Source organism: Lampetra planeri, chromosome 25 (assembly GCF_965212315.1).
Source record: "Lampetra planeri chromosome 25, kcLamPlan1.2.h2, whole genome shotgun sequence".
In the NCBI taxonomy this organism is placed as follows: Eukaryota; Metazoa; Chordata; class Hyperoartia; order Petromyzontiformes; family Petromyzontidae; genus Lampetra; species Lampetra planeri.
The window spans coordinates 12630142-12645531 of NC_136131.1; the positions used below are offsets into that span (position 1 = coordinate 12630142).

General features: G+C 39.0%; 1 protein-coding gene across 2 annotated transcripts in view; it reads right to left on the minus strand.

The window, feature by feature from the left end:
- PTPN14 (protein tyrosine phosphatase non-receptor type 14) overlaps positions 1-15390 on the minus strand; it is a 60287-nt gene that overhangs the window by 34067 nt on the left and 10830 nt on the right. For both annotated transcript variants that reach the window (XM_078606345.1, XM_078606344.1), the window contains exon 3: positions 8083-8252. In XM_078606345.1, the coding sequence (XP_078462471.1) occupies positions 8083-8252 (170 nt within the window). The remainder of the gene's footprint in view (positions 1-8082; positions 8253-15390) is intronic.

Genomic DNA, 15390 nt, shown 5'->3' on the forward strand with positions numbered 1-15390 from the left:
AAAAGGGCATTTAAACAAAAAAGCAACCCATACTTTCATGGTTGCTTCAAAACATTTATGGCAGTCAATGTGCATGCATAGAATCCCCTGTTGCTGCCAAGAACACATCCCTCTGAGAAAAATTCTGTGAAGCTGGTGGCTTGGTCTCCATCTCCATTCCAGCATCCCAGAACTGTGACGCATTCCATTCCTTGTGTGCTTTTCCGTGTTGGTCCACAAGGTTAAGGTTTCCTGACCAGTTGCCAACTTGTAGCCTATTGACAATCTTTAGGACATGTTGTTGCAATGGTCTTGCATCCAATACAACTACATTTTTGTTACGGACAATAGTTCTCAAATTTATCAACCAGGCTAGGCACTTTCTAATGTACCCCTTGATGTTTACCAATTTCTCAACAATAACAAATCTCTTCTTGTTAACCACAGCAGGGTTTTTTTTTAAACAGATGTTGCATCTTTCTAGAATACAGAAGAGAGTCCAAGTTTAAGGCTTTCATGGTGTGAAATATTTCTCTAACAGAGGTGATTTTAGTTCCTGACATTCAACTCCATGTGCTTATGGGTCTACTTTGAGGAGCACACTGCATGCCATCCTAGGCTTATTTAAAAGTTTTATAAAGTGACTTCTCAGTATTTCTAAAGATATACTGTGAGCAAATGTATTACACTGTAATTATCACTGGCTATTACTATTAATTACCACAGCATACTGCATTCCAGATAATTATAATATAGTCTATATAAGTTCACACGGGCTGCCTTTAAAAATAAAGAGAGGGCCATTCATGTCTTATAAGGACAGATATCTTTGAAAGCATACCTTTCGTCAAGTTAATCACTTTCTTAAAACAAAGTTTACTTAACATGTGCAGCACAAATAAAGTCAGAGACAACAGATGCAGTGCAGTATTCGTTCTTTTTCAGAGTAGTATATACTGTTAGCAAGCACACATATCTGCATCCAACATGAGCATTGCTTAATTCCAACAATTTACAAGTGCAGCACTTTGTGATGGGTGCATGACAGTGGCATTCCATCTCCAATAACAGCCCTGCTCACAAGCGCTGTTCTTAGAGGAGCTGCCCCATGCGCTTCCAGCAAGCATTGTCAAACATCTAACCCCCGATTGTGATCCCAGTTCACAACCAATCCAGAGGGTCAACGTGATGCTCAGGCTTGCATTTTCTGAATCCCTTAATTTGAATGTAGCGCTATCCTCACGTAACTGGTGTAAACGCCAGGTGTGCTATGTTCATAGCAAGGCCAATGTATTTAGGACAAGGCAGACCAGCGGGCCCCACAGTACTCCCTAAGCACAGCTTAATTGGATTACACGTCATTGCAATTGCCATATTGAATTCCATTCGTGCAGAGTTGCATGAAGCCAAATACAGGCTGGGATTAAAACAAATATTATTATTAAAAACTATGCTGTGTGACGATGTGGAAAGCATTGTCTTTACACATGAAAGTATTTTCTTAAAATGAAACCAACAATGGAGGATGTGAACCCTTCACATGTAAAGTGTGGCAGTAATCGGTGATACATATTCTTATTTAACTGTCTATAAGTCCAAGTAGGGTAAATGCAATTTAGGATAGTAAGAACACTGACTTTAATAGCCCTTTTTTTCTGACAAATGGAATACAAAGTATGTACAACTGCAACTAATATATTGTTTAAGTTGGCCATAAAGGATAAGTGATTGGTATTTATATTGAGCATCTGGCCAGAATGATTCAATCTCATGGTGATCCAATGCATGGCATCAAGTGTGGCAATTAAATTGTTTATTTTTTTTACCATTATGTTGAATGGGATCGAATTACTTAACACGTAGGCTTTCGCGACCAATATCATCCATAAAAAAACACATTTTACAACTTGATTAAAGCATTAATCATAATTCTAGAAAATAAACTAATTTCACTTATATCGAGTTGAGGTGAGAATTAGCAAGTGCTTCTTCTTTGTATTCCGCCTCGTTTGCACCACCTTGTCGTGCACCGACTGGTCTGGACTAAGCCTTTTTTACTCAGTTTCCTCTTTCACACCGTATTTTTGTGTACTTTCATCTGTACTGTATTGCTTCTTTAAAGTACTGTATTTACAAACTATCTCATCTTCCCTTGTGCTGTCCTCTCTGTTATACTCTCTTTCTGTACAGTCTCATCAATAGTATATTTTATTTTCAATGACATTCGACCACATTGTATTGTCGTGTTGCATCCATCCCATTGTCTCCATCACATCGCAGGTGTGCCTGTGCTGTGTTGGTCCACCGTTCAGTATCAACATAACACTGGAGCATCATTTAACACATTCTGCATATAATTTTGATAATGGGAGAGGACAAGAAATTAATGCATGCATAATTTGGGTCTAAAATATATATTTATCCATCCATGTTCTGGTCCTTGGAGGCATGTAACAATTAACTTCCAGTAGAAATAGATTCTGATCGTGAATTCTCTCTCCCCCCTCCTCACCCTCAAACCAGCGATCGGCAATTAAAAACAAATATTACCTCTAAATATTTTGCATATTATTTGTAGTGTTTAACTCTTGTCAAATTTGTAGTTTGTTCACTCAATTATCCAGTATGTATACTTTGCATATATATGTATATTATTTTAATAATAATTTTGCAACATTTGATAGTATGCTTTTGATGTATGCATCATTACACACCTAATTATTATAGCAAAACCAAATGTAAGGCCAACTAGAGATTGGCAAAAACAAATACTAGACTCCATGAGCACAGGTTTACTCAACCACAACTTATTTAAACTTCCACAATGATATTGCGCGAGTCTTGTAAAAATGCTCATCCTAAGATTATGCATAGTTTCTTTCCCATTTTAAAATTTGGATGTAAAACTACGACGGTTCATTGTGCAGGCTTTTTATGATAACAAAAAAAGAGTCCTATTTCAAAAAGAATCTGCTATCGTAAGTCCACATTGTATAATCAAAAGGAAGCCTTGTTCCATTAGCCAGATACCTACAGCCAGGGCTTAATTTCAGCTGGGTCTGTCCAGATCGGTGACATGGGAAATATTATCTACAATCGGCACAGCACATCCAAGAAAACCCCTAGCTAGTCACGTGCCTACTCCAGTCTACCAGCCAAATGGGAAAAAAATATTGCGTTTAGAAACTAATCCCTTGCTAAAGCAGGATCGCACCCCAGAGAAAGGGTGCACTTTTAATGGGGCCTCTTCATCCATCATCACTGTATTACCTGCCGACAAAGCCTCAAATAGAATACCTTGCTCGCCAGCTTGAGAAGCCATGCACACAACACATCGTTCACATTCCCGGCCTTTCATTCGGCCCCAGGCTGCTTTTTTGTTTTAAGTAGAGTGAGCCATGAATGTTTCAGCAGATAATAGCATCCAATCATCTGATGAAAATAGGCTGACCCCTGCACAGCGCCTAAATAATAACAACCTCCACGTGCCAGTTTCAAGGGGTTTGGCGTGTGAACCATGTATCTTGCAGGAGCATGCACCAAGTTGAAGGATTATTATGCTTCGAAAATGTGGATTTGTGTTTTGCCTTCTCGTGCTTTTTTTAATAACGCGACACACTTTAAGGTGTATAGCGTAAAGGGAAAGGCTATCTGAAAGTGCGTGGAATGTCAACAACTGCAGGAGAGGCTTTGATGTTAACATCAAGATGCTCTTTGTTGATGCTGGTTGAAAGATGTGACTTTATACAACCTTCTTCAGAGCTGTTTTTAAAAAAATGCATGAAATACACATTTTTCTGTTTCATGTTTTACGATTTGAAGCCATAAAGTATCATTATGACAAGGGAAATTAACTCCATATCTTCAGGTAAAATCATGTCTTTGACTTTTTCGTACTAAAAACGATTGGCAGTAATTTCTTAACAAGTGGAACATTACTCTTCAGTAACTAAAATATTTGTCTAAATTAGTTCATTTAAACATTAGAAAATGTCTTTTATATGAACTTAAAGACAACAATCCAGTGTCACATTTTTGATGCATAGCCAATAAATTATACCATAGTGCGATTGAAAACACTATGAAAACATTCCATTATTATGAAAATGTACGGTACATTTCCGCATATGGAATGTTACTTTTTAAAGTCAGCTTCAAGTAATTTCGTTGTGGCTGCTCAGTGTTCAGGAAGTCATTGGAATGTTTAAACAATGTTTCAAGAGTAAAGACATTCCGTACGGAGCCTTTTATTATAACAGACTTATTATAATCCAGACAATTCGGTTTTCCTGTGGCTTTTATAATTTCTTTAAATATTCACAGGCAATAAAAAAAAACACTGGATGGGTAGCTGGCATGTGACAAATGTTGTGTTAAATGTCATTTACGTTTTTAAAGTTCACAGATCTGACCGAATATACATTATTTTAACAAATGAGACAGAGAATCTAGCACCTACTAATGCCAATGATTCATGACATGACTAAGTTTTAACTGCATAACAGATACCAGAGGTGTGGACTCGAGTCATGTGACTTGGACTCGAGTCAGACTCGAGTCATGAATTTGATGACTTGCGACTCGACTTGGACTTGCATAACAATGACTTTGTCCCACCTATGAGATGTGGACTCGAGTCATGTGACTTGGACTCGAGTCAGACTCGAGTCATGAATTTGATGACTTGCGACTCGACTTGGACTTGCATAACAATGACTTTGTCCCACCTCTGACAGATACTGAAAAAGTTGGTGAAAACGCACCTGGAAATACTTGTATTGTTCATCCGTTCAATCACAGTCAAAATGTCACACTCATTTGCAACTATGGGAAGGAGCGGAGGGTACCTATAAACTAAATATTTGCATGTCAAAGTTGAACAAGACAAGTTTACTCCCTGTAATATTTAGGGTTAAATGAGGTCATGCCAGCCAACCCACCAAAACGTTCTCATTGCAAACTTTCTGTACCAGTCAAAGTATTTGCTTTGTAAATGTTTGCACAATAACACACCTAAACAAAATCTGGGCAGAGCAATGTAGTAAAAATACCCTGAATAAAAATAAATATACAAGTTTGAAACATGCTGACCTCTGACCACCAACGATGAGCCTATAGAAACAGATCCTGTATTGAACTAATTACATCAACAATCAATCATGAAGTTGGATTATGACTATATCACAAGACCCAAGGTATGTGTAAACTAAATGCCTTTTTTTTTACCTGTAACAAAGACCTCTTGTCAAAAGATATTACAAACACTAAAGATATTACAAACACTAAAGATATTATAAACACTAAAGATATTACAAACACTATAGATATTACAAACACTAAAGATATTATAAACACTAAAGATATTATAAATACTAAAGATATTCCGTATAGCCTGTAACAGACTGTTGGGGCAAGTAATGTTAGCGTACACCTATGAAGGCCGGCACGGCACGCGAGGGGGTAGGTGGACAGCACCACGCTTTTGTCTCCCGAGTGGCAATGTTTACACATGGCACCAGGTACTAATTTGAGGCCGATTCCACCTAGGGGAGGCCCAGGACAGGTTCAGATAATCGTCACTGGTATTGGCAGTGACAGGCTCATAGCGCAGCACACTAACCGCTACACTATGGAACATGCATGTTATTATAAACACCTCACAAACACCTAACACACACACAAACGCCTGTCCACTTTAATTTCACACAGGTGATTGTTGCTACTTCTCTCCCTTGGAAACGGGTTCGGGGGGGGGGGGGCAGAAACTTATAAACAATAATTCTGCTGGAAGCGGATGAGTGATGGAAGAGATGGATTCGCAGCTGCTGCTGCTACTGCAGCAGGGCAGCCGCAGACATTCCAGGCGAGCGAGCACGGTGGGCTCCAGCAGGGCAGACAAGAACGTCAGGCACCCGCCGCGCAGCAGGAATAGCACGCGAGGCATGCGGGCGGCTCGCCTGACCGTGGCCATCATGCTGCTCTTTAAAAAGTGTGTGCCAAACATTCACGAAATGCACTGCGCTTACTTTATAAGGCGAACAAATATTGCAATAATAAACCCGGAGGCATCTTTAGCTCTTCGGTTTGGGTGGCTCACAGGAAGAGTAGAGTGGCTCGCAATGAGAAGGTTGCATATTCAAACCCTCTACTTGGTGGGGGGGGGGGGCGTTGACTGAGCCAATCATCCCTCCGGGGTGGACAGAATCAGTACAACTTTGTGGGAAATGCAACAGTGGTTTGGCCCCTGCTATACGAATATGGAATTTCCATCAATAAATTACTTTGACCTGACAGGACCCTTGGGTTAGAGGTGGGTAACATTAAGCATGGACGTGTTAAGCAATGCATTTTACGGTAACAAGAAGTGGGAGACATACGAATATTTTTTTCTCATACCGAACAGGCCAAGGGATGCGGCACACATCTGTTTCTAGTATGGATTATTCAATAAGCCAAAAGCAGAATACGCTAGACCACCCACAAAAATGATGAACCGTTTCATACGTTGAATATGTCACAACACAATCTGTCTTCATGGCAGACATAACTGAATCTAAAAGGAGGGATATGAGACCAATTATCCACCCCACATACAGGAAAAAATGGGGTGTGGGAGTCTGGGGTGGGAGTAAAGACCACATGAGCAAACACAGTTCACTGCACAAGCAGACTTGCACTTATGATGTAATGCATTATGGACATTACTTTTTGTACTGATGGCATGTCAAGTTATTGTTGACCACAATTTATTATGCGGATTCTCAGGATATTTAAAATCCTTTGTGGAATGATGTCTTCTTGGCTACTATGTCTTAAGCCTTCTCTGTATTTTTGGAATTAGACCCACTTTAGCACTCTGTAACTTTATTTTTTTTTATTGTTTGCATTCAACACCACACTCATATCCCAAAACATTCAATTCTTCTTCTGAATGCCCATGTCGCAGCCAAATATGATACTACACTCCAAAGTTGGATCTTTATAAGTCTCTCCTTTAATTTGTGCTCATCTGTCTTCACAGCATCAACTGGTGTTTGCTCAAATCAAGCTTTCTCCATGATAATCCTAACGCTAATCTCCTTAAATCAACTGTTATCTTCTTTCAGAGTATTTGGCAGATACTTGTCCTGTTTCTCGTACCAGCGCAGTATTTCACTTATTTTCACCTTGCTGTGTGGTTTTAAGTAATTAAATGTTCTGTACATTGATTCTCATTCCAAAATCACTTTTCATTTTTTTCACATTTACAATGAGCTCCTTCTGTAGGCCCCTCTTCAAAACTGGCCAGAAGGGCTTTGTCATCACAACGGATGGCTAACTTGACCCTTTGGCCTCCACCTTTCATTATTTTTCTCCCGCTTCATCAAATATTCCCTCCCTCATTCCCTCCACACAGATGTTAACAGTAGCAGGCATATATAGTGAGCATTCCTATGTTACTTATATTTCCACAATTCTTGGTTGTGACTCTCTGTGACTCATTACTGCTGTCTCAACACATGCGCAATGACTCGATCAGCTGTCTGCCCCATCCAGTCTGCTCCTATGCTCTTGAGCACCTCCAGTAACTTTGGTGTAGTGGAGAATGTATGTGGTGGTTTGTCTAAAAATATTACTCCCAAATATCTGAAAAGTTCATAGTATATTCACTGGGGCTACTTGTTGATACAGTTTCTTATAAACATGCATTCCTAACTATTCTAGATATCGGTCTTTTGTCCAATAGTCTAAATTGGCTATAAAAAAGTAAAATAACCACTTTACGCTAACTTGTGTTACATGCATTTTCTTATATTACTGTATTGGTATTTTTCACATAAAAAAAAATCTGGCTCAAAGTATAAGAACATACAGGTTTACATATACGATGGCTGCTCCAGTGAGATATTTCAGCGCCTTGTGACCTCCGGGTGAAAGGTGCTTTAAAAGTGCAAATTATTATTATTCCTAATCAATAACAATTCATTAGATGGACAATGGTTGAATATCGAATTAATATTTAGGTCGATGTTTTTTTTCCACCCTTTCGTGGTTGGAGACGAGCTTTCGCATACCTCTAGCCATGTGTAAAATGGCAGAAAGGACCCAAACACAAGAGCATACCTGGTGACCTCTTGCTGCAGTTGGATCTCGCTGGGTACATAGAACAGGACTCCAAAGTGCAGCAAAGCCTCCTGGGCAAACTTGTCCAGCTGCTTCCGAAGAGGCTTCTCCAAGTCGACCCATCGCAACTGCTGCTGTTTGTTGGAATACCACAAGCCAAAGTGTGCCAGCTGTGGAGAAACACACGTCATACACTTCAGCATGCAACCAACAATATAACACGGAGGCTTTCACGACCAATATCATCCGTAATACAGGTTATTTTTTGAAGATCGCGTAAATATAGATGTGTCGTAAAACCCACCACCCGACGCAACCAATGAGTAAGGTTTGTCACGTAAACAAAACATGCCACTTCGTTACTAATTCAGCACACCGACTCTTTATACACATAAAGAGTGAACCCACAACATTTACAATTCGAGTACAACATTTCAAAGGTAATTACAACCAGCCTCATCAGGTGACAGGCATAAATGTAAGACCGATACAGGAAGAGGATGTCTCCACACATCTGGCTGATGAGGCTGGTTGTAATTCCCGGCGAAACGTCGTACTCGAATTGTAAACATTGTGGGTTCACTCTCCAACACACTGGTGTGCTGACTAGTAACGAATTGGCATGTCTTTTTTACATGACAAACCTTACTAATTGGCTGTGTCGGGCAGTGGCGGGTTGAATGACACATTTATATTTAGACAATCTAAACGCAAAAAAAACTCTATTATTAAGCAAAAATATGTCTGCATCATCACATTAACACGATGGTTTTCTCAGCCACTTGTAATGTGAATGTGGTCTTTTCCGGGTTGGACCATTAGTATCTAGCAGATCGTCTTTCGAGCTTTTGCCACACACTATTACATGCATCTACTGATGCTTGAGAGAATATATGCTCAACACGTGACCTAACCTCGAAGACCACACTTGCACCATCATGTCTTTACTCAGGAGTCTTGCCATGTGTATTTTGTCTGCTTTGTAACCAAGAAAACCCCAACAATCTCTCGGGACTTCCTTACCACCCTTTCCTGTGCTTGGCCCGTGCCCGCAGACGGAATATTTTCTAAATATAATCCTAACAGTCTGAGTAAGGCGTACTCAGTGGTACACAATTACCTTAAGCGTAAACAAAGCTGTCTCATAAAACATAATAAAGTTATCACTCATTTAAAATAAAAGAAATCCAGAGTTATTTTACAAAGGTAACATGACAAAAGGGCACGTACATTTCATAGCATAGCCACGGATGCGTTCACAACCCTTGACTTTGCTAATGAACTTTGACAATACTCTTGGTACACCAATTCATGGTCTGTATATTATCCTTACTTAATTTGTTTCATATTAATTAGCTATGTTGGTTGACAATAAATAAGTAGTACATGGCAGGACAGAACAAGAGGAAATGTTGTGTGTCATTAAGGAACTCTAGCAAGAGCTATATACATTTTTGGTGATTTTCGAAAACATTTAAAGGGGAAACGCTTTGATTTCGTTCAGTATCCCAATAGTAACAATCATCTCCATGCCGATATTGTTTCCACATGAAACTATAATAAGCCAACTCCCATCAATGACCATAAATATTTAATCGGGATATAAAATGTATATTTACAGCAATGTTTCAGCAAAGAAACCAATTTGCAGGAAGACTTCCTTCAATTTTGTTTTCATGCCTGATCTTTCAAACAAAATGCACTGTCATAAACATAGATACATACACTGAAATAACCAAACCTCTGCAAAAGTGGAACGCATTACTAATACACCAAACAAGATTTGGGGTGCTGATTATATGTAAATGGCAAGTTTATTGGCAGGCCGGGAAATCCCACCACAGGAAAATATCCATTAGAGATTTCCATGGATATTTGTGAGTTTGCCGGATGCTCCGCTAGTCTGTGGGATGGGTGGGGCACATTCCCCCCCCTCCCAGCTTGCTCGCCCAGAGCTGCCCAACCTTTAGCTCGTCACGTACTCCCTACCAGATCTATTAACCCAGACCTATCAAGGTATGTGTACCCCTACCAACATATAGACCTCGATTTAATTACATTTACATGTAATTTACAGCTCAAACATTTAGTTAACACTTAATAACGTATTAACATTGAAATAAACATTAACTATTTCACATCTACAGAGGAAGGCCACACAGCATAATTACATCATGGGAGAACCAATCACACACAGAGAAAAAAAGACCCCCCATGCAGCCTACACAGTCTGTTGGGGCCAGTGCTGTAGGCTTATTCCTATGAAGGTTGGCACAACCCACGAGGGGGTGACATGGCCAGCATTAAGCCCTGCTGTTTTTGTCTCCGAGTGCTAATGTATACACACCACATTCAGAAGGAACCATCAACCAAGACCTGAAGAATGTACCTCCTGATTCCCCTTCTGGGATTGTGCTGTCACCATCCAGAATAAACACCTCATTCGAGAACCAACCATCCGCATCTCCTGGCTTTGACATTCCTCACACTTGTCTACCATCAAACGCATCAGAACATCAACAGGCCTGAAAAAATTAAAAAAGTAAAGAAAAGCCAGTGTGGCTGTAGAAATAAAACTCCAACTATGGACTACATAGTAAATAAACCACTGCAGTCTAAGCTCCTTCAATTGAGACCTGTCATGGCTAGCAGACATTGGCATTTAGCTCCTGAACATATTGCCAGATGCAAAAACATAATCTGGAGCTCATTTAAGGCTGAGTCACCCTAGGGGAGGCCAAGGACCTGGTTCACACACTCACCTTTGAAGTTAGCCATGGCTGGGAATAAAACCTCGGGAGTCATAGCACAAAGACAAAAATCCAAACCTATACATGTGTATAGGCTTTTGTGTTTGCTCGCCTATGGCTGGCTACAGGTGCTGTCTATGGGCAGCCCCGAGTCAGAAATGGAATTTACGCATCCTCATGGCGAATAAGTCTTGCCACGGCAGAGATAGGCACCAACACTGCAGTTGATGCCGATGACAAATCCATGATGAAGATGACAATGTTGAAGCTCCTTAATAGGCAGTTCAAAGAACCCACTGGCAGGCATTAGCTATTATCTGGATAAAGCTTCTGTTCAAACAGGAGATAAGCCATCATGTTTAAAAACAAGAAACTTAGCTTGACCTTCGGTACACAGAAAAGCTAAAATCCTTATTTTTAAATCATGTGACATTGTTGTCTCCCATCTACTGACATTCCTGACATTCTTTTCCATGGAAACATGCAGCCAAAGCCTGCACTGACATACCAGTCTAGATGCGAATCTCACACCTTTACCCTTTGCAATCGCACACATCTCCAGATTTCAAATTATTATCCAAAATTATTATACAAAACCTGTCTATGGAATTATTTCTGCAGTCGAGGATGGTATGCATTTTACCTGTCCTTTGTCTGAACACCAATGCCCTTTAATCTTACTGCACTATTTCCTGGTCTTCATTAATTCCAGGGTAATTAACACCAAGCTGAGAATACATACCTGTTATCCTGTTTTGGAGGGGCTGAAAATGATGGGATAGATTGAGAACTGGAACACTATTCCATTGCTAATGTATTTTCTGGTATTGCTAATTTCTCCATCACCCCATTGTTCTTTCCTTTGGTTAAAAAGGACAGCAAAGGGGAAAGAAATTCTATTTTACCATATGCTGAAGCAATACAGCAATAGATGTAGTCTCTATATTCTCCCGAAGATAAAGGCAGTAATATGATTTAATTAACTTGTGAAAAAGGGTGCCGAGTCCACGTCGTTTCAAAAGCCATCAAACAAGATAATTTGGGATAAGACATGAATTTAAAATCTCTTTAAAATAGTATGTTATGCTGTTTGGCAGGCTTCTTAGTGTGGTATTTACTTTTACATGTAATTCTGAGAAATCCCATGAAATTTAAATAAAGGAGATCCTGTGCAGCTATCATGAACCTAATCCTGATTTTAATCCTGGCACCAAGAGCAGTGATGCATTGCATGACCAGATAGTGAGATTTGCACATACTTGAAGCATGTGTGTTTAGCAAGTTGATATACATCACTAAATCTGCTAAGCCAGTTAGGTTGGAAGTCTGTCTGCATTCTTAAAGGTTGCACGAATTAAAGTAAATAACATTACAATAGTTGGTTGAATGATATACATAATGGTGCATTATCAAGTACTCTTGAGCAAAGCTTGTTTGTCATGAGTATCACTTAATTTCCCTTCCAAAACCCAAGGAGTAACTTCTGTCGTTTGTGCTTCAAATCATTGTGGATAAAATAAAGCAAGTGACAGACCTTTACATTTCCCACACTTGCAACAACATCTCATGGGATAGAGATTCTTAAAATGCTTTGGAAGCGGTTATTCTTAATTACTGACAATGCCTTCCTTCAGCCTTAACGATAACACAAAGCTGATGGCTCATTTACATTATGGGAATTTCCTGGAGTAATGAACCTCTTTAAACTACCTGATGCATATGTAGTTCAAAGTAAAAAAATAATGTAAATGATGATAATGGCCACGTTTGTGTAAAAATAGAGTTACTGTACATATTTCCATGAGTTATATCCATCAGCGATGATATTATTCATAAGCAGTCATTTAGCTTAAGAATTATAAATTTACTTACGAAACGTTTAGACGTTAAATGCACCTAATAGGTCAATATATGATATTAATTACCATATTTATTTAGGATGTTATAGCAGGTGGTACACACTGAATAAAAACTTTTTTTAATTCGGTGCATTGCTGTATTTACTTTTCATTAATGATTAAACACAAGCAAACCTGCTTCTGGTCAAATTCTTTGAGTTAAATGCCACCAAATCCAGAGCACTAAGCAGCGGCTCACCATGGCCTCACTATCTCTCAAACTACCCCTCATCGTTGGCTCTTCCATGCATCCGTCTAGCCACCAGATAATTCTGGTTGTTGCCCTTGATTCAACCCTCTCAGGGGATAATCATATACCAAACACAGGAAAGATGTGCAATCATCACCTTAACGTATTAGGGCACTTCCAAACCAATGCTGACAGCTGCAACAGCAAACACTATGGCATGCAGCATCATAGGCTCTCGTCTGGACTATTGCAACGCCATCATTTTCTAGTCATCAGGAAAAAAATATATGCAGTTAATCCAATATAACCTGTCCACGTGCCATCAAAGGCATCAGGCATCGCCACATGGACTCCATAACTGTGATAAAAAAAAACCTTGCACTGGCTTCCTTTTACATCCAGAGTCGTGTACAAGATTGTCATACTCGGTCATCATATTTCAAGGTCAACATCCATATCTCTTCACGCTCCTTAAACATTTGACCATGAAGAAGCGCCACGTTCTTCGGAGCACATCCCAAGATTTTCTGATTGGCCCCAGAACCAGAACCATCCTGGCAGAGCAGTGTTTCTCCGTGGTTGCTCAGATAATATGCAACTCTCTCCCACTACACCTACAAAGCATTTAAACTACCTCGAGTTTCCTGAGTCTGCTGAAGGCATATTTATTCAGGCCTTGCTTTTAAAATCTTGGATAACTGCATCAATTTCTACAGAATTAAATACATTTTCATAGTCGACGGAAAGCTATGCATAACTGTATTTGATATGCATTATAGATTTTTTTACAGAATCTGATTGATAGTAGGTTGTATGGTGGATACAAAGATTTTTTTCACCTAAATCCAAATTGTTAATATGGTTAGTTGGTCTAAAAATATCACATTATTCTATTCCAGTTAACTTCGTCAACAACTTATATCCATGTGAGCAAGCTAAATTGGATAAATACAAAGTTATATTATCTGCATAAATCGTACATAATCGATTTTAACATGCACTATTCAATGTCTGTATCGTGACCATATCCAATTTGAGCTGTAGACACCATAATGGGAAATTATCAATAGTTACTCAAACTGTAAATTAGAAAAACTATATAACCATATACTTTGATACCAAACATTATTCTGGTTATACTTTTCAAAATAAAAAATAAAAACTGTTAATTGTATCCACATTTTATAAGCAAAATACTTTAAGCAAAACAAATAGCATTCGTGGGAACACCCCCAAGATTACAATGTGCTACGGCTTTACTAAATGGCTTGAATTTTACTGGCACATAATAAGCATTCTTAGATTAAATGCAGGTGCACGTTTACTGTCCGACCCTTAAAAACACATGCTGGCAGCCTTTGCTTTTAAATGGTTTTCATGATGGAATGAGTGATTCAACTCTTATAGGTCTCGATGACCAAGTGTGATTACAATCCGTCTAAAAGGTTCTAATTTGTCTCATTTGGCAGTTGCCTTGGATAAACAGGTGTGTCGTGCACAGAGAAAAGTTTGAGGCTGTCATTAATCAGCGTCCTTGGCTACTATCCTCGGCAAAAAAGTCTAGCGGCAAACTCTATTACATGCTAGAACTGAAGTTAAACACCTAAGGCTTAGCATATGATATGAAGTAAAAAATTCCATTTCTGTCAGTTTCAGTATTGATGTTCCAAAGAACGGACAAGATCAGAACTTGATTCAATAAAAACCAAGATAAAAATACACAAATTTACTATATAAATATCTCACCTACTTGTAAGAAAAACTGTACTTTTTAACACGTAACAGTACAGAACCATTTATATTAGATCATATTGAGAATAAACTTATTTGCAGCAGTTTATCACAGTGTTATGCATTTTCCCAGTTGCACTGAAGTGCACAATTACATTTTGGAGAGGTACCTTAGCAACAAAAGGAATTTGGAATTGGGAAAAACAACTATCAGTTTAGCATGCCAATTGTAGGCTGTTCGGAAACCAGAGCACCTGAAGAAATTCTCTCTTGGCTTCCAGATCAAGCTAAATAAATAAGCACGACTACATGTGGCAACACCTGGAATCAATTCACAGGTGGAGCTCTGCTTCTCAACTGAGGCACATGCACTAGGCTATGCTTACTTCCCCAGTCAGCAGGCAAACAACCCCTTGAGATTCCATACAATCTTCATGTGAACGTTTGACGAGATTAATAAGAAATGAGAGATATGTTGCAGCAAGTGTAGTTGACAATGTAACAGATTCTAGAATAAAATATGTTGTCATTTCGAAAAAATGACGTTCATGAGCTGAATATTTTATGCATTGATTTTGCTACATACTTGTGTAAAACGAACTATAACAGTTTTTATGAGAGTACTCTAAAAACGAGTGAACAAAATGGACTGTGACATTTCTCCTAAAGAATGTTTGTTCTGGAGGTAGTCCTTGTTTCTACCCCAAAGTAACCAATACAGCGTGCAATAGTTTCTTGT